The sequence below is a fragment of the Lissotriton vulgaris genome, chromosome 5 (genome assembly GCF_964263255.1).
Source record: "Lissotriton vulgaris chromosome 5, aLisVul1.2, whole genome shotgun sequence".
Lineage (NCBI taxonomy): Eukaryota > Metazoa > Chordata > Amphibia > Caudata > Salamandridae > Lissotriton > Lissotriton vulgaris.
This window is the reverse complement of record NC_141693.1, coordinates 246,981,225-247,004,501: the sequence shown is the minus strand read 5'-3', so window position 1 is coordinate 247,004,501 and position 23,277 is coordinate 246,981,225. Positions and strand designations below refer to the sequence as shown.

General features: G+C 45.6%; 1 protein-coding gene across 1 annotated transcript in view; it reads right to left on the bottom strand.

The window, feature by feature from the left end:
- LOC147710601 (prostaglandin G/H synthase 1-like) overlaps positions 1 to 23,277 on the bottom strand; it is a 570,882-nt gene that overhangs the window by 142,250 nt on the left and 405,355 nt on the right. Inside the window, exon 7 of the mRNA XM_086921277.1 lies at positions 4,156 to 4,337. Coding sequence (XP_086777403.1) covers positions 4,156 to 4,337 — 182 coding nt within the window. The remainder of the gene's footprint in view (positions 1 to 4,155; positions 4,338 to 23,277) is intronic.

Genomic DNA, 23,277 nt, shown 5'->3' with positions numbered 1-23,277 from the left:
TCATTAAACATGGTGCCACATTATAGTCTTTTATATGAAGCGCAACAGGTTTTTGTTCAGCGTTCATATCCTTGACTCACACATTTGAAGATACTCTCAGATGTCATCATGCAGCAGAAAGAGAGTTGGTGAAACAAAGTATTTGCCTATACACAGAAACTTTAGCTGCTGTGCTACATTGCATGATTTTTTTCAAATTCTGGGCCCTACTGCCCGCGTCAAGAGCATTGTAAAATGCTGGCAGCACCTGGACCCCTGCTACGATGTCAAATTGTTGCCTGGCCACAGTACTATCATTTGTTAACCCAACAGCTGTGTCAATAGCTTTCTAGAAGTACTTTTGGGCTGGTGCCGCTGTTAAAATGCAATTCCTAGAACTTCTTTTAGCGCCGTTCAGGGTATTTTTGATGTTGATCTTATTTCATGGATTTAACTGCTTGGATTTGCTCGCGATACAGTGGCTCTGGAAGTGATACACATAGACAATGAAATGTCACACATAAGCAGGCTGAGACCCTCGAAATAGAACACAAAAGCAATCTGAAAACTTAGCAGCTGTGTTCATGGAATTGGATTCCCAGCAGCAGCCAATATCAAAGCCAGCTTCCGGCTAATCCAACTCACAATTTTGCATAGGACAAACTATACTAGAGTTTTACTTCGTAAAATAGAGAAAATGGTAAATGTGCTACATTTGTGAGGCTGTAGGAGTGATGACACATTAATACACACGATCTGGAGCTGCCGCAACTTGTGTCCATTCTGGGATGTAGTGGGTTACTCACTGAGAGAAGCGGTTGGAATGCCCATGGCTTTACAACGTGTGATAGCACTGTTTCCCTCGAGAACAGTGTCCCTCCAGGGCACTCCAAAAATGATTCCTTAATTTGTTCGTAGAAAAAATTAATCAGAGTTCTCTTCTTTTATGGTTGAGCATATTCTTATTTTAAATTCATTATAGTTGCAAATTCGTCACATTATTCATTCCATAATGTTCATGCCAGTGGCCCAGTGGCCCAATGCCTTTCGGGCATTGCCCTTCCTCAGGGGCCGTATAATATGTGATTACGAGGTAGGGTCTGTTTCTTTAGGGGGTTCATAATTTAGGGGGTTCACAAAAGTGAAATAAACAGCGAAGTGAATGTCGGAAGTCTTTCGGTGCTCAGTGCTCCGATGATTGAATATCCCGGATATCTTACATGGCTCTACAACCTCAGGTACCTCTGCTGGGTATTTTGGGTCCCACAGATCTAAGACAGAGCCTGACGGTTCTGGTTAACACAGGCTGCGTGGCCGCCAAACGAGACTAGAAACTAGGGATGGAACAGTGCAGGTTACTGGAGAGAGAGATATATATATAAGGGAAAACTAAGAATGAAGAAATTCTGAAAGATTTGGGGAACTTGGGGCAAGACTAACACATGGCAGATTCTGTTATAAGGGGATATGTGAGGGACGATGTTGCCCTGAGACCCTGTGGTGGGTGTGTTAACTAGTGACTAAGGGCCAGATGTAGGTCAATTCAATTTAGCGAGTCCTTAACCCTTTCGATGCTGGTGACAAAGTCAGCTCGTCATGGGCGTTACCTGCGCTCCGCGCATGACGAGCTGGCTTTGTCACGTAACGCGCGAGGAAAACCCGCTAGCGCGCATGCGGTTAATAGCGATTTTTACCGAATCGCTATTAAGGACTCGCCAAATTGAATGTAGGTAGGATTTGCAAAAATATTTGCGATTCTTTAATATTTCTTATTTGCGAACCGCAAATTGAGATTCGCAATCAAATAATACCATCCCATTCATTCCTATGGGTCAAGAGGCCCATAGGAACAAATAGGATTTGCGCCCGCAATTTGAGAGTAACCAATAGGCATTTGCAAAATGCGGGCGCAATTTCAAAGGTTCCAAAAGGGCACCATGTTGCACCCCTGAAATGTGCATGTGTGCACATGTGGCACACATACATGCCCTAAGGGCATGAATGTGTGCCACATGGCACTTTTAAAAAAGAAAAAAAGGGCTTTTTTAAAGGAAATCGCTAATTACAACCAATTTGAAGTTGGTGGTAATTAGCGATTCCTTAAGACTAAAGTGCACTTTCTTTTGTGCTACTTACATTGCATTTAAGGAATCGCAATTTGTGATTCCTTAAAGGCAATCTCAAAATAGGGACTGACAATTTTTGTGATTCCTTATTTTGCGAGTAGGTTTAATCTGTCCTACAATGTTCAAAGCCAAATAGCGATCGCAAAGGCTGAAATTCTGCGCATTTTGGCGTTTGCGATTGCTATTTGGCTGCCTACATCTGGCCCCAAGTTAGGGGTAATTATACAATTAGGAAAACTGAGTGCGATTAGGTGTTTCTGAGCAATACAAGGGAGGGTGGGATAAGGATCACAAGGGACGTGATACAGGCAGCATGGGCCGGACATAAGAAGTGTAAACGTTATGAGACTTGTAATATTAATCATTTACAGATACCTTATAATTGATGCACAGTTATTGTTCACAATAATTCAAATAAATAAAGTAAAACCTTGTGTTCATTAATTTACAGGCATTTTCTATTATTGGTGTGCCAATGACCTACATACACACGCACAGCATTGTCCTCTTTCTACAGGGTCTTACCAAGGCAGTTTGCTTGCAGTGCTCGAGCTGGTACCAAAGGGGAACATTTGCAGTAAGCATCTCTCAGCAGCAATGCATCAATATGTATGTATGCCTGTGTCAGAGTAGAGATTGAATCCATGGCTGTCATTTACTTGGCGGCGGCGCCTAGAAATATGAATTGGTATACCATGCCGAGGGCAGAAACAAGCACCACCACACAGTATTTCCAAATGCTGGGAACAACACTTCACAAACAGTAACAAACCCAAAATTTGCCTGATATAAACTATGAAGCAAACATATTTATTATGAACAGAAACACAAATTATATTTTAATCTTTTTGTAGAATGTCTGCATCACAGACAAGGCATCTCGGGTGCTACCTTGAAATAAAACTAGGCATCTCAAGATAAAACAGAGCAGTGAGGGCAAAATTATACCTTAGAGCAGAAATTAACAAGAACAAGACATTACTCATTTTGTAAAATGTCATTTTACCCAATGCATGGGCTGCAAAACGTTACTCTCCTGCCATTTATGAGTACTCCTGGTGCATTCTCATATTTCTATAATTATTTACAGAACTCTTGCACCCGGGCATGGTTCTGCAAAGCGCTACAGATAATTATGGTCTGGCTCGAAAACACAGCTGTCGCCTGACAATTATGTGAACATCACTGGAGTGGGTCTCTGGGTCCGCCCATATGTTGGGAACCAGGAGTATGTTTTGATCCTGGAGATGTTGTGTGCTTCCACAAAAAAAGTGCTTACCCTCCACATAGTTGTTATCAATTAATTTATCCAGCAGCCTGAGGTTGAACTTTAAGGGGCACACACATGACACTGTAATGCTATTAAACTGACTTAGAGAACTAGATAATTTATGGATTTTTTACTCTGGCAGCAGCACAGATGGCAGTCATTAATCTACATGGAATTTTAGGTCTGGCTTGACAGTGAATTCATAAGCCAGACCTGGCATTGCCAAAGGTTGATAAAAGAATTTAGTTGGGTAACTTTGGTACACTGTATACAAATAAAAATGTTTTTGCAAGAGAATGTTATCACAGACATTTGCTTTGCAAAGTAAGTTTCCCGATAAATGTATTTTGCAGTATATCTTTTGCAAACCAACTTATACCTTATATTTAATACATTTTTACTCCCCCTAGTTACTTTTTTTAACTTCCCAGTTAAGTTTACACACAGATAAGGGCATTTTTGACAATCACCTCATGGCGCTTTGTATGAAAAACCTTTGCGAATTTTGAACATCGGAAAGACCAGAATTGCTATGACTTGAACTACATCCATGGTACCCCACAATGGACAAAACTCGTAACAGTGCAGCAACCATGGACCTGGTAATTACTTCACCTTCTCTAACCAATAATTCCATCTTCAGTATTACCTCATCAGTTTAATGTTGGACTCCTTAAGATCCCATAAGAGTCAGACTGTCAAACTTCAAAATATTTCAATATACATATTCGCTTTTTTTGTGTGAATAACAGGGCAACTGCTTTTCATATCAAATCTTACCCCGTGGCCCAGTGCCTTTGTAAATCCGCGCCCCATTCTCCCAAAGGTCCTGAAAAACTGGTGCGTAAAATGCTGAGCAAAGAATGCGAACATGAGATTGGACTTCTGCGGATCCGGTACAAATTTCCTTCTTAACAGAAACTTTTCTGCCACCAGCTGCGCATCAGGAAGATCCTCAAACCCTGTATAGAAATGGAAAAATTATCTGTAATGTGTGTATTAAGCATTACATAGGAATAGCTTGTTTTCTGGTGGTTACAGGTTTCTTCTTCCCAATATCATTTTTCATGCACCACCATACATAGTATTTAATGAACAGTATTTGCTATGTAATGATAAAAGTGCAGGTATTCAATATCTCAGAGTACTTGCTTGCTGCTCAAAAGTTACGATGCTCTGCCATTAATAGTATTGCACTCTTGTTGAGAAGTGTAGGTATTTTCGCTTTCAAATGAAGGAAGTGCAGGCACTCAGAAACCTGTTAGTACCTGCCTACTTAAAGCGCTGGCAAGAATTTCAAAACATTACAATGCGTTGGACTCTACATGGATCAATGAACCAGCATGATGACTCAGTGAGCTGAATGTTTGCTGCTTACATTGGCGGAGTTCTGGAAGGTCAAGAGCTCAAATCCTAGCAGGTCAGACTGAAGGACGGAAGGGTGAAAAAACTGGGTGGTAGTACCACTTGCTATTTACAGCGCTTAAAAGAATAACTTACTTTCAGTAATGCTCTTTCAGGCAGATACTCTATCTAATCGCAGATTTGTCACCTTGCCACCAGACTGGATCTGGAAACTCAAAAAGCAGTACTTTTGCGGAGCTGAAGGTGATGCTGTGTGGCTCCACGCCAGCTTTGTTCCGCTCTGGAAGTGTCAAGCAGAGCTCCATATCAGCACCATCCATGAGTGCTGACGTCATGTTCTCTCATGAGCTTGTCCGTGGCCAGAGAGGTGGAGGCCATCTGCAGCTTGAAAGGTCCAGTGTGCAGATTCCTAAGATGGGACATTTTTAGATGGAAAAGGAGACAAATCCACAGAGCAAGAGTTCGAAGGGCCGTGAGGAATCTGTTGTTAGATCTTGGTACAGAGGAATATCCACTGCAATATGGTCCACTTCTGACTCAGCTCTTTCTAGGGTACTCTAGAATAAAGAAAGGCAAGGTGACTGCTCACTTGATGTTCCCTGGTACGATAAATACAAAAGCTTAGCTCTTGTTTGGGGACCACGTAACAAAGTGTCTCTTTCTCTGTTGAGAAATGAGGTAGAGGAAACAACATCAAAAGTGTGCTAGCTTGTCCAACAAGAAAAGATGTTACTACCTTTAGCAAAACTACAGCCCGAGGTCTTGACAGCAGTTTGTCAGGCAAATTGTTGGAATAAGGCAGTTGGACCAACAGAGTTTTAAGCTCACTCATGCAGCTCATTGATGTTTAAGAAAGACACTTTACAGGACAAGAGTCATAAAGGGAAACTGTGCATTGGCTTGCAAGGGGGGCACATTAGTAAAGTGAGAACCAAATATAAGAGTGTGGCATTATAAAGGGCTTTGGGAGAAACATATGTTGCAAACCTTTAAAAAATGCTTTACAACAGGTGATTTGATTAGGGGAGGCTGGTTCAGCAAACACAAAAAGGCTGAGAAAGCTGGCAAGTAGCCTTTACAGAGCTCATTGCAAGTCCTTTCTGGGTAAAAGAGAGAACAAAAAAAGAGACATCCTGCACTTTGGCTTGCAACGGGTCTGTTTCATGGGTGACACACCAAGCCACAAGAATCCTAGCGCCTGGGAAACACTGATTTCGTGGAATGGTGCCTAGCTGCTAGACAACAACAAGCATTTGCAATGCAATAGGTCTCGCATTCGGAAAGTTTGAGCTATTGGTATTGTAAATGAAAATTTTTGTATTTATGTGTTGGTTTTGAAAATAGTGAAATTAATAGCTTTGTCATTTACAATGCCAATACTTTTAACTTTTGCAAATGTGACACATATAGCATTTGTAATGCAATGTGTTGTATTTACGTGACTTAGATGTATTGATATTACAAATAACAATGGCTTTCAATTTTTTTTAATAATTAATACTTACATAAAAGTTATTGTAATTTATAATGGCAATAGCTTAAACTTTTGTAAATAACTTTTGTGAAGATTATGTTCAGTGTATTTTATTGTGAGGAAAATCCAAGAATAGAAGTGAAATATTAACATCTTTTTGTGACATTTGTAATAAAGCTTGAAACATTGAGAGAACATATTTGAACCAGTTGTTGTTGAATGGTTACACAGATTGATGCTGTGGTGGCGCTGAGCGATGTTGTGGTGACGTGAGTGATGTTTTGGTGGCGACGAGTGATGTTGTGGTGGCGACGAGTGATGCTGTTGCGTTCAGTGATGCTATGGTAGCGCATAGTGATGTTGTGGTGCCCCTGAGTGATGCTATGGTGGTGCTGAGTGATGCTGTGGTGGTGCGATAGATAGATAGAGCGAGGTGTGATGTCAGGCCTCAGCGTGATGTGCTTAGCTGTGTGTGTTGTGGTGTCAGGCCTGAGCATGTTGTGCTGTGCTGTGCTGTGTGTGATGTGGTATCAGGCCTGAGCGTGGCGTGCTGTGCTGTGTGTGATGTGGTGTCAGGCCTGAACGTGGTGTGCTCTGATGTGTGTGATGTGGTGTCAGACCTGAGTGTGATGTGCTTTGCTGTGTGTGATGTGGTGTCAGGCATGAGCGTGATGTGCTCTGCTGTGTGTGATGTGGTGTCAGACCTGAGCGTGATGTGCTCTGCTGTGAGTAATGTGGTGTCAGGCCTGAGCGTGATGTGCTCTGCTGTGTGTGATGTGGTGTCAGACCTGAGCGTGATGTGCTCTGCAGTGTGTGATGTGGTGTCAGGCCTGAGCAGGATGTGCTCTGCTGTGTGTGATGTGGTGTCAGACCTGAGCGTGATGTGCTCTGCTGGGTGTGATGTGATGTCAGGCCTGAGCATGATGTGCTTGTTGTGTTCTATCTAGGACCCCGATCAATATTGTGACCTCATGCCCCTATACGCCTATAATCAATAGATATCCCCATAATGGCATAAACGATCAGAGCCATATTTCAGTAACTCGTCTCTGCAGCTCATTACAGTACATGACACAGCAGAAGCCACTTCCTTAGATTCTTAGATAACACACCGAGTTCTTTCAACAGATAAAACCCCCAGCAACCTGGGAAAGCCCCGCTTGCTTTGTTTTGATTAGTAATAGAACTCTAACGAGCCCTGTAAGAACGACCAGTTCTCAGTGACATCTTTATTGACATCTTATGTCCAAAAACGTACGTCAAACAAGGCACCTTTCAGGTATAAATAATACCAACGTTGCCTTAAGCACACACGATGGTGGTGGTGAATACAGGAGCAGAACAGCTGTCCCTTGCAGAGCCCAGCAGATGCGAGAAGCCCACGGACGCTGCCCCTCCTCCTCCTTGACGCGCTGAGAAAGACGCTGTCTTTTCTCCTGCCGAGAAAATCCAGCTCCGGCGTTTCCAGCCTACCCTTGCGGGGAACTGGAATATCGAGTCCTGAGAGGAGATACCAGACCTCCAACATTCTATTCCAGAGGTACGGTGCTGACTAGACCCTTAGAGAGAATTCTTGAAGCAAACACTTGGCAAAACTAACTTAACTTAAACTGCTACTTACTTACTCCCTCCGAAGTATTAGGCTTAGGTCAGGTACACTGGGGTAGGCGTAGTTAGAAGCACCAGTTGAGGACGTTAGCCAAATGTATATATGAATGTATATATTTTATTCATTTTAACCATCATATGGCTAAGAAACCATATCAATGCTTTTACAGTATTATTTCGCAATACTCCTTTTACTGTACGCACTTTTTATAATAACAAGTCTTGCAATTGTGGCAATTCATTTCTCTTGCATGAGAAGAAAGACTGTTCAATAAATAATACCTTTTATTGAAAAATCCCGTCTCTCTATTCTCTGCATACTGGTGAAAGTAATTCTGCACAACTGACTGAGTGAAATAGCTGTCTATTGTTTCACACGACTCTAGAGATTGACTCTTATTCTGAGGAGCAAAGTTTTCATGTTAATGCGGTTGTTGGAAAACTGAATCCCTTCTTGTCTGAGCCAGGGAAGCTGATCACTTCCTATTCAGTCAAGAAAGTTTCCAGTGACCTCTGAGCTAGCTGGTACTAACCCAATTAAGTCTAACATAGTCAGTAGAGACCTAGAAGAACGCACTTCTACGTCTACACTGCTGTTTATGTTATTCCAATGCGCAGGGCCTATAGGGAAAATAGGAACTACACTACATGCTCTGCTGTGTGTGATGGGGTGTCAGGCATGAGCGTGATGTGCTCTGCTGTGTGTGATGCGGTGTCAGGCCTGAGCATGATGTGCTTTGCTGTGTGTGATGTGTGACAGGCATGAGCGTGATGTGCTCTGCTGTGTGTGATGTGGTGTCAGGCATGAGCGTGATGTGCTCTACTGTGTGTGATGTGGTGTCAGGCATGAGCGTGATGTGCTCTGCTGTGTGTGATGTGGTGTCAGGCATGAGCGTGATGTGATTTGCTGTGTGTGGTGTGGTGTCAGGCCTGAGCGTGATGTGGTGTCAGGCATGAGCATGATGTGCCCTGCTGTGTGTGACATTGTGTAAGGCCTGAGCGTGATGTGCTCTGTTGTTTGTGATGTGGTGTCAGGCCTGAGAGTGGTGTGCTCTGCTGTGTGTGATGTGGTGTATGGCATGAGCGTGGTGTGCTCTGCTGTGCGTGATGTGGTATCAGGCATGAGAGAGATGTGCTCTGCTGTGTGTAATATGGTGTCAGGCATGAGTGTGATGTGCTCTGCTCTGCTGTCAGACCTGAGTATGATGTGCTCTGCTGTGTGCGAGGTACATTTAAAATAAAGTTGATCCGTTACTTCTTTCAAATGAATTGCCAGCAGGCCCGTTCATATCTTGTTTTTTCATTGTGAAGGGTTCCTTCAAGATACCAGTTTATTTGAGAAAGCCTTCTTTACAAGAGTTTTCTCTTCATTTGTCCTCCGTTATTTGTTTCCCTTCCTTATTTTTTTTTACGAGTCTGATTTACAAAAGTACTTAGACACCTCAGTAATACAGACGGTGACATGTTTTGCGAGTGCAAACTCATAAAAGTAATAAAAAAATGTGGATTTGCACTCGTAGTGGATGTAAAAACATTTAGAACTGCTGTAAGACCGGACTCCAAAGCAAAATGCACTAATGCTAACTATTGTCCACAGATAGTAAAAGTGCAATAATAATTCGAATTATTACTTGTACAGATAGCATGTTTTATCCCCTTCACTATCTTCTTTGATGCCACGTGGCTGAAGAACACATAAAAAGAATTTGTAATCAGAAGCCAGAGCTGGCAACCCACATGGTGAGATGATCAAAATGGTATTGTTAGTTTGTGGTAGCAATCAAGTATTACTTCCGGGGTAGAAAGTGGACTCCTGGCTAAAGTTGCCGACTTTGGAGCTGGGGAACCAGGATCGAGCCTCGGCTGAGCATCCCGTGATTCAGGGCAAATCACTTAATATCCCCGTGCCTATCTCCTTGTGTAACTGGTGCTCACATAGAGCGCTCCGATACCTTCGGGTCGAGTTCGCCCCATATAAATCTGCACACATAAAAGAATTAGCTCGTGCTTGCGCACACGTTAGTGCTGGCGGACGAGTCTTTCTGGTGACTGCTTTGCTTTCTGACAGAAGTCTGCCAGAACACATTAGAAGCAACCTGAGCCACTCCGTGACTCGCACGTACCTCGGGAGAGACGGAACCTTATGTAAAAGAACATCTGCACCATAACGGCAATCTGTTCTTTCAGTTTCGCAAATGAAACTGTTATATTTAGTTTGCACAGAGCACTGGTTTAGAGGCCGTGAATTGAACTAGCCTTTCCTTGATGATTGCACACAACATGCCGATGTAACTCTTCTGCTTACATTACGTTAACTACAGATGTAGCAGTGAGAAGGAAGTGAAAGAAAAGGAAAAGCAGCTCAATCCTAATTAAGGAAGTAATCATGGTAAAGTTAATTGATTAATCTTAATAGGGCGATTCATTTGTGGAGGTGGGATACACCTGGTCACGAGTCACACTGTGCAAACATATGTGCCGTTTGAATTATTTATTAAGGATCACATTTAAAACAAGTTGTTTGCGGAAGTCAGGCATCCTTGCCCGTGACATGGGCGGGGCCTGTGACGCGGCCGAAAGAGGCGGGTGTTGCTCGTTGATGCGGGGCTCCCATCAAGGAGGGAGAGCCCCGCGGTAGCGTGAAGATCCAGAGAAGTGCCCCGTGTGTGGAGGTGCGCCGGAGAAAAGGAGCGCAGCGAGGCGACGCGACAAAAGAGCACGCTAAGTGGAGGGGGGGATATGTGTGTCTGTGTGTGCACGCATGAGCCCCGTGAGTGGTGGGGGAGGGGGGTGCGTGCATGCTTGTGTGTGTGTGTGTGTGTGTGTGTGCGTGTGTGCCTGCCTGTGTGTATGCCGGGGGGGAGGGGGGTGAGTGTGTGCGCGTGGGAATGTGTGTGCGCATGCGTGACTTTGCCTGTGTGTGATTGCGAGAGCATGTGAATGGCAGGCAGGGGATGCGCACGGCGCCGTGCGCGCCCTCGAGGAGGAATCTGAGACAGCAGAGGCGCGAGCCCGAACGCTGTCTCAGATTCCCCCAAAACCGCCGACAATAGGTCCTTTGCTACGCTCGACCTAAAAATTACTTCGGAATACATTCCTCCATTGATGTATTAAGGGACAGCAGAAAATTTTGGTCCACCATTAACCACCCATTCTTTTCTGAAAATGATAATCTTGATATGGAATGTGTAATTCCTGATGACACTTGGCTTCAACATTTTAGGAGCATCTACGATCACAAGGAGCATAACGAGCTAACATCAGGTAGTGACATAATGGGCCGGCCCACTAACCCTGTCAAATTCGATTTGGCCGAGGTAGAAAAGGCCATTAGAGATACGTCCAAACACAAGGCCCCAGGACCCGATGGGGTTCCTGCCGACCTTTACACCAGTATCCAAACTTTTGGGCAAAGATCCTAACCAATGTGTTCAATGCATGTTCTGTAGTAGGCTTCCCTCCCTCCTGGGCCTCCTCGATCATAGTGCCGGTTTTTAAAAAAGGGAGCAGAGGGGATCCTGCCTGCTACAGGCCAATCTCCCTGTTAGACTCTGCTGTTAAGATCTTGGGTAGAGTCATTCTAACGAAACTGGGAGATTGGATGTCAGGTAGGGGGATGCTCTCGAACCTCCAGTATGGTTTCAGGGAACACAGAAGTAACATGGACCAATGCTTAAAACTTACATCTCCTGATAAGCAAATATACGATAGCAAAGGAGGGTCTCTTATACCTCGGGTTCATGGACTTATCATCAGCGTTTGATCTGGTGAATTGCACTATATTTTGGCGAATCTTGCTTGAAATTGGCATAGAGGCATCCCTGGTTTATTTTCTTAGTGACCTCCATCAGGACCTGTCGGCAGCCGTCAGGGTTACGCAGGATGGCAGGTGTACTGGTCAATTTAGTTCTAGGCGGGGGGTCGTACAAGGCTGCATTCTGGCACCTTTCCTTTTTACTATTTATATCAATGCCCTCGAAGAATCTCTGTCCGTGGCCAGTGCAGACATCCCGCGTGCAGGGGGAACAGGTATTCCGGTCCTCCTGTACGTGGATGACGCTGTACTAATTGCTCGCACAGGCCTGGGCCTACAGAGGTTGCTGGACCATTTTGGCGGCTTCATGGAGTCCCTTGACCTTAAAGTCAACACTAACAAATCTCACGTAATGATCGTTGGGGCTCGTAGGAAGATCGGTAAGGTTAAAACATTTAGCTGTCAGGGCGCGGAAGTATCAAGGGTCCCAGTGTTTACTTACCTGGGAGTACTGTTTGATGAGAAGGGCAATTGGGGCCCACAGCAAAAACAGAAGTGCAATGTTGTTGCAAGATCCACAACAGCCCTTCTTATCTTCTCCAAAAGGCTGGGAGCAAGGCCCATGGAGGCTATGCTCAAAATATATAAATCCAAGTGCTGTGCGATTGCCTCTTATGGGGCATCTATATGGGGTTACGCATCTCTGGGTAAAATACAACTGGTTGAAAACAAGTTCCTTAGATCCCTGCTAGCGGTACCCCAGTCGTCTCCGACATTTGCTGTACACTCCGAACTGGGCTTGGGCTATATTACAGACCATTTAAAAGCGGCCCCACTGATCTGTTGGGTAAAGACGTGGCTCAACGAGGAGATCACCCTTAACCACCTTATCCTAAAAGATTGCCTAACCCTCGAGAAGGCAGATAGAATCCCATGGCTGGCATACGTTAGAGCGGCGTGTGACAGACTGGGACACCCTGAACTATATACAGCCCCGGAAGGAATTAGGAAAGAGGATTTGGTTTGGATTAAACATAACTTCCGGATTATGCTGGAGGCAGAAAGGGAGGAGCTGGAGCTCAAAAAACCAGGTGCAAGAAGTATCTATGCTCTACAGACTTCCCCATCAATTGAACCTTATTTGAAGATCGTCACTAAGCCTTTCCATTGCTTTTTGTTGACAAGATTTAGGTTTAATTTAATTCATTTCACTTTGGGAACTTTCCCGCAATGGTGTAAACCGGAAGAGACTGCACCATGCTCATGTGACAACTTTTCTACACAAGACACACTCCAGCTTATCATGTTTTGTGACAACTTTTCCAAAGCGCGTAAAAAAAATTTAAACCCCATATTATGAGAAGCCGAATTTGTTCAAGTAAGGCCAGCGCTCTTACATTTTCAATTGCTAAGTAGTGTGTGCGTTGTTTTTAGCATAGCTAGCTTCTTGGTGGCTGCAGCAAGGGTGAACAATAAAAGACTTATTTGCATGTAATGTCACAGTCGGTATAGAGGGGGGCATTCTTGTTTTAAACTTATGGAAATGAAAAATATGCATTTTAGATTTCACAATCCCTATTTTATCTTATCCTATTTCTGAGCTAAATGTTTGTTTTAGACACCTACCTATCAATTGTAATTGCTTATACCATGAATTGTAAAAAGTGTACATATATGAATGATAACAATTGAACGCATATTTATTTTTATCTATTTTATGCCTGTTGGATGTATGTATTGTTGTTTCTTTTATGATTTTAAGTAATCGAAATAAAGATTTTTGACTGATTGACTGACTAACTGACTTCAGAAGGGATATCAAAAGAGATCAACTGCCACTGCTTCATTTCCAAGCGGAGGTGCAGTTTGCACAGGTAGAAGTGCAAGTCTTTTCCCTGCTGCTGTGACCGAAGATCCTCCAGGAATGGCAGCCTGATCGGAGGACAAATGCTTATGCCATAATGTTCTGGGAACAAAACTCTCCTGACCCAATCTGGAGCCCCTAAAATGACTTAGGCACAGTAATTCCTAATCTTTTTCAGAACTCTGGGCAGAAGAGGTAGAGGTGGGAAGGCATAGCAAAGTGTGGTGCTCCACTCTATGCTGAATGAGCCTCAGAGAGACAGCTGTCTTAGGAACTCCAGTGAACAAATGTTTGACCATTGTGCATTCTCTGCAGTTGTGAAGAGATGCAGCCAGGGTTCTCAATATTGCTGGAAGACATTCAGCACCACCTCTGGGTATAACTGGCATTCATGATTGGCCAGAGTCAGTTTATTCGTCCCTGGTGTTTAAAGACTCTGCCAGGTGATGTAGGAATAGGGAAACACCCTGATGGTTCAGCAGTTCTGAGGCTCAGAGTCTTCCGACACAAGACTCAAGACCTGACCCCCACCCCAGCTTGTTGCAGTGCCATATGGCAGTGGGGTTGTCCCTGAGAACCTGCACCAGCCTGCCTTTGATGATTGTCAGGAAGGCCTTCAACGCCAAATGAACTTTCACCCATAACTCCAGCAAATTGATGTAGAGGCTGGTCTTAACTGGAAACCAGAGTAATCTAATCTCCAACTCTCCCAGACCCACTCTCCAACCCAGCATTGACATGTATGTCACCATTGTCACCTCTGGGTGGGTAAGGAGAAGGGTCTGCCCACTAGTACAACTGCAGCTGAGTAGCCACAACTACAGGTCTTTTGCAGTCTCCACCAAAACCTGGGTGGAATCTGACAGGATCCTTCGGTGCGGGGCCCACTGAGACATCCCATTCCACTGCACTGCTTGCAAGTGTGATCTGGCCTGATCAACAAGCAGGATACAGGAGGTCAGTTGGCCAAGAAGCCTCAGAGTCGTCATCACGGAGACCCAGTACAGAGCCTGAAAACATCCGGCTCATAGCACTTGCTTATATGGAGGGAAAGCCCGAAAGCCACACAGTATCCAAGATGGCTCTGATGAAAGGAAGTCTCTGCAAAGAAGTCATTTGTAACTTTGGCAGGTTGATTAAGAACCCTAGCAGTATCACATGTTTCATCGACATCTGGAGGTGGTTTAAGACTGCTTGTGCCAAGCCTGTCTTTAACAGCCCGCTGCTGGGGTAGGGGAAGACTGGAACCCCCAAACCTCTAAAGATGGACAGTCACTACTACCATTCCCTTTGTGAACTCTGGAGGGGCACTACTAAGGCAAAAATCGAACATGGCAAACTAAAAATGCTCATGGCCAACCTTGAACTGCATGTAGTGACTGTGGGCCTACAGGAGAGGGATTTGAATATAGGCACCCCGCAGGACCAACACCACCATCAAGTCTGCTGGTTTCACGGAAAATAGAACCTGGGCCAGTGTGAACCATTTGAATTTGTCCATCCGCAGGAAGGCATTGAGAGGGCGAAGATCCAAAATAGGATGAAGGCACCTGTCCTCTTTCTGTACAAGGAATTAGTGGGAATAACATTCACTCCCTACTTTCGAGGCCATGCCCTCTATGGCTTCTTTGGCCAAAGTGTACTGGTGGTCTGGTCATTGTTTGTTGGACCTACGGCCCGAACCTGAATTTACTGGGATGCCTGTTGTGCAGCCAGTTGGGCCTGTTGTTGATATGCCCGGTCTCCACCATAGTCTCGAAAACGGCAAAACTGCTGGGGGGACTGCCGGACTTGTGCCAAAAGAACCAAACAGCATGCAGTGGTCCAGCTCACTTTGAAGTGCTCCAGATCCAAGATTGACTTGTCGCTGAATATTCTGGAACCATTGAAGGGCATGTCCATTAGTGGCACCTAGATGTCCCCTTTAAAGCCTGAAGATCACTTCTATTCAAGGTGCTGGAGCACACTGGTTGTACCAATTGCCCTTTCTCAACAATCAGTGGTTTCTAAGCCGGAGCAGATGACACATTTTGCCATATCGTAAACATCTTGGATGGTTTGGACCAAGGAAGCCCATACGGCTTCTTGGATTGCCAGTAAGACCTCACTAACCATGTCCAAGGAGGTAGGAGAAGAACACTCTTGCCAAACATTTCCATATGTTTGGACTCTCTGTCAGAAGTAGTCAGAAAGGTATTAGTGTTGACTTTACTGTGGATGTCTACACCACCAAACTCTAGGGAGTTGAATTATGGGTTAAAATGTCAGAGTTGCCTGAAGCTGTTTTCTGGCAATGTGCAACCTGTTGATTGACCAGAGGGCCAAAACATGGCTTAGTCCAAGTGCCTGTGAGTATCAGTGAGAGCCTCTTTGAAAGGTAGAAGAGGCGCGATAGGTGTCTGGCCAATCTGAAGGACTTCAGCAATCACACTGGTTTTTATCTCTATTGTGGGAAGAATTAGGTCAAGGACTTCAGCAGCTCCCCAAATAACTGGCGCAAATGTTTTGTGTTTGCTCTGTTGATGGTCCGGGGGGAAAAAACAGCCCAGTATCTGGTAGGGAATCCAAAGCACTGGCATCTTGAAGGTCCATCTACCAGTTATCCTTATCATAGGGTTTGGAAAACTCTTCACCCTCTTTGATCCATAGGGCTGGCTCTGGTCGGAGTCCGACCCAAAAAGTTGGTAAGTGCATATATGTAATTGTGCAGTAATGGTATGGTATCAGAATCAGAGGGGTTAAGTATGGTCTCTGGTTCCTAGCAGTGTTGTTGCACAGATTTTGGCACTAGACCAGAAGTATGCATCAACACTGAAACGGAAAGGTGAACCTGAAAGGGGTTCAAGTGGCACAGATGGCACAAGAACAGATTTGTTGGCAGTAACCCACCTGGAGGCGCCAGCAGATCCTTGGCACCTGAAGGTACACCAGAGGGACGAGGAAGCATGCCACAGACCTGCAGCATGCCGTCTTCAAGGGCTTTGACCTACTGCAATGCCGCCAATGGGCTCTGGAACTCAGGTGTATCGGGACCAAAGTTGGATTTAACTCTGCGTAGGAACAGCAGCGACACTTGGAGGCAAGCAACGCCCTCTAGCCTTTTCTGAGAAAAAAGAGTGGGGCGAAGGTGAGGAGTCCAGCTAAAACATCCAGTGTTTCTTTTTGGATGTATCCGGAGACTGACTGTAAAGAAGATCTTTCACAAGAACGACTTCAGGAGTGTGAGCCAGTTCATACTCTTGACTTTGACCGGGAGTTGGACTTTCATGGAGTCTTGTAGTGCCATGTACTTCTTAGCTTCAAGTTCTCAGATGACTTTCAAATTCCATTCGGGCACAGTCGTCACAGGCCTTGGAGTTGTGCCCCGAACGCAAACACCAGTAGTAAACCTCGTTGGGACCTGTCAGAGGCATCTGTGTGTGACAGTCCATACAAAGTTTTAAACCCTGTAGACAAACGGAGTGGCACATTTCCTTGCACACTGGTAGTTTGATGAGAGAGTAAACCTCTTCAAGGACTGAAAAAAGGAGGAGCAGAGCTCCAGATCTGCCTCTGAAGGCACAGAGGAAAGGAACTGACATCAGTGCTCATATGGTGTTTTTATGTAGCTCTGTTTATCACTTCTGGAACGGAATTAAGTCAGTGCTGAGTCCCACAGTGCCACCTGCCGGCGTGGAGTCGCAGTGCTTTTTGCTATTCCATAACCAGCCTGGCGCCTGATGATCTTCTCAAGTTGAGGAATCTGCAGCTAGAAATATCCATCAGAAACACCAGAAGTATATGTAATGCTAGAGGGAAAACAAGTTTATATTTTTAGCCAATACTCCACCCCAGTAGTAGAGTTTACTCATATGATCATGTGGACTGAGATCTTGCTGAAGTGCTCAGACTGGTTCCAATCTTGATAAAGTCCTTCCTCAGAATAATTCCCCTATTTATCGTGACACAATATGTATATTTTCTTTGTTTCCCACAGCCCCACACCAGAACATGGTAGCTTCTAATCATACTGTAAGGAATGACAGCATAGGACTTCAAGGCAACATGCAGAGAGAAACATTTATCAAAGGGGGCCTATTTAATGTTTAAGGTGGGGTCACTAGAGTTGTTCAAGGCCGAAATCGTCCTTGAAATGGCTCCTGCATGCATACAGACTGTCGGCAGATGGGAATTATGTCAAGGGTCAGCATTTAATGAGAGGTCCCTCCGACACCATTCCCTTCAGAGTGCTGCATTAGGAACACCACCCTGCCTTGCACTGTAAAAGAGGCAGAGGAATGTGGTTATGGGTGCAAGGGACCTCCAACGATTTCTGGCAGATACCCTATTTCTGCCTGCCTCAAAATGAGGCTCAGAGTCCAGTCAAGAAGTGAGGGGAGTTTCAGAGTATGGTGCCTTGTGTGTGCAGAGCTCCCGCACTTCGACGACTATTATGACACTCACATTCACTGAGCTTCCAGCAAATGTGTAATGCTCACATCAGTTCACCCATGCCCAAATTCCATATACTAACCATATTCTGCCAGCACTGAGCAGAGACTAGATTGACCATAATGCCCTTATTCAGACCAGTTTGGCTTTTTCCATGCTCATCTTTTACATAGAGCTGTGATTTTTCTGCATTACCTACAGCCAGCCTGCACATGCTAAAGGATTGCTTTCTTTTGCTCTGTGGCGCTTAACGTGGACCTGGAATAACCACAAACAAATAGGCAAGCAAGGTCACCCAAACCAAATATTGCAATCCATATCTACACCTAGGGCACACCAAACTCCAAACAGCATTGAAATTAGGTGCTTCATAACTGCATTTAATATAAATTCCAACGGTCGTCTCCTTTCTTGACACAGATGAGAAGCTATTTACGATACATGTGGTGGTACCCTTGCCTAGCGATATACACATCGTTTTCACTCTTCATTCACTACAACAATCTCAGTTCAGCAAGATGTGCTCTTTGTTTTCAAGGCATCTGCTTGGTTATCTCCCTAGGTTCGGGAGGATCCCAAAATCATGACCTCACTCACTGCTTGCTAAATTTTAATTTTCACTTTTGTGAAATGACTATATGCATTTTAGCATGTAAAGACACAGATACTTGTTATTTTACCAAAAGTATATGAGGTTTCTGTTTTATTCATTAGGAGTCCAACGGAGCAAAGTTGCAGAATTCACAGAGTTTTTGTCAACTTTGTGGAATTCCGCTTAGTAGTACTCTGCCAACTACGCCCACCCTTGATCTCTTGTTCAGTTTACCATTAGTGCTCAGGATTTTAAAGACTGTTTTATTAATAACTGAAAGAGGAGTGTGTTGTGTCTTGGAGTATGGTGACGTACCAACACAACACATATATAATTCTAAACTGTTTCTCTGTGAATGGGGGTAATTGCCTGTGTCCATGTTTTTCCTTTTCTACTTTACCCTTGAATGCACCCACACTTCTTGCATAGTCCCCGGGCAAGACATTGGTGCCCGTGCCCTGGCTCTAAACCTAGGAGGAATTCCGCCGCTGCAAGGTCCTAGTGCCCTGTTCACAACATGTTGGAATCTTGCACATTCAAGTCAGAAAATAACATTTGTTTTTGAAAAATAAGATTGCTCTAAAAAGTAGCTGGGTAGAGCAAAAAAAAATAGGTGTTGCAGACCTATCTAAAAAAGTGCACTACTTACTACTAAACAAATGTGAATTGCAGTCATGCTCCGCGTGTCCCACTGCCTCCATGAAAAAAGCGTCTATAAGTCATAAGGGATGGTTCTGAACAATGGGATTGCTCTAAAAAGTAGCTGGGTCGAACAAAAAAAAAAATAGGTGTTGCAGGAGACCTATGTAAAAAAGTGTGCTACTTACCATTAAAAAATGTGAATGGTAGTCATGCTCCGAGTATCCCACTGCCTCAATGAAAAATGCCTCTATACGTCGTAAGGGATGGTTCTGAACCAGGGGTCTCCAACCGGTAACTCGCCGAGACCCTGTGAGTAGCTTGCGCCTAGTGCTGCTCAATTTAGTAGCCCTTTAGTGGTATTTGGGCTATTTAGGCTTTTTTCTGTGTCCTTTGCCCGCCCTCACCCAAACCAGCTGCTCAGATTGGCTTTGAGCTTAGCTGGGGTGGGGCAGGCTGAAGAGGTTGACGTTCCTCTCTTGTGCAGAGTCTCGTGACTGTTAGCTTTACGCGCCCCCTGCCTCTTCCTCACTGGCACCACACTGTCCATTGTGCGAGTGCGACAGGTACCAGTGCGTACCTCAAGCAGACATGGCAGGGCGGAGCAGGGCATTGCGGAGCTGGTTTGCAGGTCGTGCAAGCTAGACTAGAGAACTGCCGGGACCCACGCGTACAATCTTCCACCAATTCCCACCAGCAGGAGGTAAGCCACAATCCCGGTTTGTGCTGAAAAGACGACCTCTCGGCCTAAAATCTTGTAATGTACAGTATCCCAGTGCCCCATATTGTGGGATCCTTAGTGGCCTAGTTTTTGCTTTTTTCTCATTTATATAGCACTGTAAGGCCCTTTGGCCATGTTCTCGCCATAGGAACCTGAATAAATGAAATGAAAGAAATGAAATGGCAGAATATCACTGAGGCAGCTTGAATGGCGAATCCTTTTGTGCCCGTTTAATGCTCTCAAGGTTGTTAAACAAACAAGAGTCTCCACCCTGTGCATTGTTTACTAACTTCAACATACACATCCTACTGTACATTGTACTTTATTTGTGACAGTATTTATGCAACCATGGACTTAGATAACCTCATTGGTAAAGCAAGGAGGACACGGCCTCTTTCTACCTACCCATTAACACTGTCTAAAAATCCTGAAAATCATCGGACATGTTCCGAAAATCCGGTATTTCACAAGTGACAAGTCAGAGTTATTGCATGTGCTGTGACGCAACCTGTAGTAGTATAGTCATCCATGTAGTAGTGATTGCTCTCTTGTACACGGATTCAAGTCCAGAAGGGCTGTTGGGAAGTTGGGAAATTTTGTAAACCGTGGAGGTGAGAGGTTTTTGTTTGATTAATTAACGGACACATTCCCTAACCTGTGCTTGGTATTTCCTTCCGAATACACATGATTGGATGATCAGTAATTAGTGCTGGGGCTGGAATCTGATGGACTCTGGAGTCCTCTGGAGTGAACATTGGTCAATAGCAGGGGCATAAAATTGTGTGGGCCCGTGGGGCCTGGGCCAATATCATACCTCAGCGAGGACCCTCGCTTTCGGTGTGTTCTTCCCACAATGTTAGACTGGTTGCAGTGACTGAAACGAGAGCACATAACACTGCACTTTCATTTCCATGCCCAAAAAACTATAATACCAGCCCTAATATGGCTTGATTTATTTTAGCGCTGTGCTGTAACTCTGTGGATCCAGTCATTAATTGGCAGCAGGTTCCCTTTCAGCACAGGTCGCCAGAGCTCAACTGAAGCATAGAAACCTTTCTAATCTAGTATTTGCCTGCGGTGATTGCTGACGGAACACACGGCCCCCTTCCTCATCACATCCGAGTGTGTTTGTTGCTGGGTAGTAGAGACATTGCAGCAGCTGTCAGACACAATGAGAGATGAGAGAGCAGCTCCTCTGGCTCCATGGCTATCATTTGTCATTCGACTTAGGTTGGACCTAGGACGGTGGTTGGGATAAAAATGCATGTCATTTAGTTCCTCAGGTTTTGTAAGTACGTGGCTGTTCAGGGTTTTATGACATATCTTGCTCTCTGGTGAAAGGTCCCCACATTCTTTTTTTTTCAGAACAAAGCTTTATTTCAAGTACTGATATTACACAGAGCATAAGGACATCGTCCCGCATCACAACGCAGGACCATTGAGCATAGGCATTTAGAATAAAGGGTATGCATTCAGTACAAGCATTATTGCATTAAACACCCAACCCCCCAACTCCCAAATCCCTAACTCCCCTGACCCAACCCCGCCCCCCACCCAGTGTCTGCTAATCTCAAGGCATAGAGTATAATAAGAGCCAGTGTGTGTACTCCCTGTCGCCCAGGGTACAGCAGTTAAAGGTCTTCCCCAGTGTCCTGGGCCATCGGTGGTTCCAGCCACAGTCCCCTGTAGTCCGCCCATCTTTTCCATATCTTAAAATGCTTCCGGGGGCATCCCCTGGCCTCAAAGATCGGGCGCTCAAGTCCCATGCAAAAGTCCAATCCCCGTCTCCAAACCTCCAACAAAGGGGCCCTGGGGTCCTTCCAGGCCCTGGCTATATCCCGCTTGGCTACGGTGAGGCCTAGGACCAGTAAGTGACGCTTGTATATGTTGCCTCCCACCTGTTCCATAACGTGAAGCAAGCCTAGTTGCGGTGATCGGGGAAGGTCCCAGCCCAGAACCTCAGCCAAACAGTCCCAGACCCCCACCCAGTACCTGGCCAAGTTCGCACACGACCACACAGTATGGACAAACGTTCCAAACTCCCGGCCACATCTCAAGCATTCGGGGGAGGCAATCAAACCTGCCTTCCACAACCGCTCTCTGGTAAAGTAGGCCCTGTGTAAGTATTTAAACTGAATAAAGCGGAGGCGCATCGCAATGGCCGCCCCCTTAGGGGCCTCCAGGGCCTCTCTCCAGTCCTCTTCTTCGAACGCACCAAGATCTCTCTCCCATGCAGTACGCAATCCATCAAGAGAGGAGGAACAGTGCGTGGCCAGAGTTTGGTATATATTGGAGATCTTTTTCTCCTCTAGTTCCCCCATGAACACCTTGGCCTCCAGGGGGCTAAACTCGGGCAGAGATTCCAAGCCCACCAGAGAGGGAGTTAGTGCATGACGTAGTTGTAAATATTTAAAGAATTGAGTTTTGGGCATGTCATATTCCTCCCTCAACATCTGGAAAGACTTAAGGGTGGTGCCCCTCACGACACAGCCGAGCGTGGAGATACCGATATCATCCCAGCCCCTGAATCCCTGCATGGACGCCAGCGCCGGGAGACGGCCGTTCTGCCACAGCGGGGTCTCCCTCGTCAATCTGTTCCACCATCCCATACGGCGCAAGGCGGCGCGCCACACCCGGAAGACCACCTGAGTGACCATGGGGAGCCGTTTCCTGATAGCCGCCGAATATAGAATGGTGTGGATCGTGTCAGGGTCCATCAGGTACCGCTCCAGGGCATAAGTCGGGTCACCCCGATCCCCATACCACCAGTCGTTGAGCACCAGCAAGTGTGCCGCCTGATAGTAAGATAAAATATCTGAGGTGGCCAGGCCCCCGCAGTACGTAGAAAGAAAGCAGGTGCGGAGGGCCACTCTCGCCACTCCCCCAGCCCAAAGGAACTGACTTAGAGCGGCGTTCACTTGGCGAAACCACTGCGGTGCAATGGGGTATGGGTGGTTCTGCAACTGATATAGAAGGCGCGGCAGGGCCACCATTTTAAAGATCGCCGACCGGCCATATATGTTCAGCGGCATTCTGGACCAGGTTTTTATGTCCGAACGCACCTTGTCCCACACAGGCCCCACATTGCGCTCCCACGCCAAGTCCGGAGCATCAGTAAGAAAGATACCAAGGTACTTGAGGCCACCCGTCGCGCTCTGCAGTGTCAAGGCCCAATCACCCGGCCCCTCCCCGCCGCCCAGAACCCACAGCTTGGACTTCCGCACATTCAGATGCAATCCTGAAATCTCTCCGAAGATTTTCATTATCTCCAGGACCCTGGGTCCAAACCTATTGAGGTCCGTGAGGAAGAACAGGACATCGTCGGCGTAGAGCGCAATACGGTCAGAGGGGCCCATGTCCCATTCCAGTCCCCGGAGTTGCGCATCCATTCTCACCCACGCCGCCAGAGGCTCCATGGCCAGGGCGAAGAGGTAGGGGGAGAGAGGGCATCCCT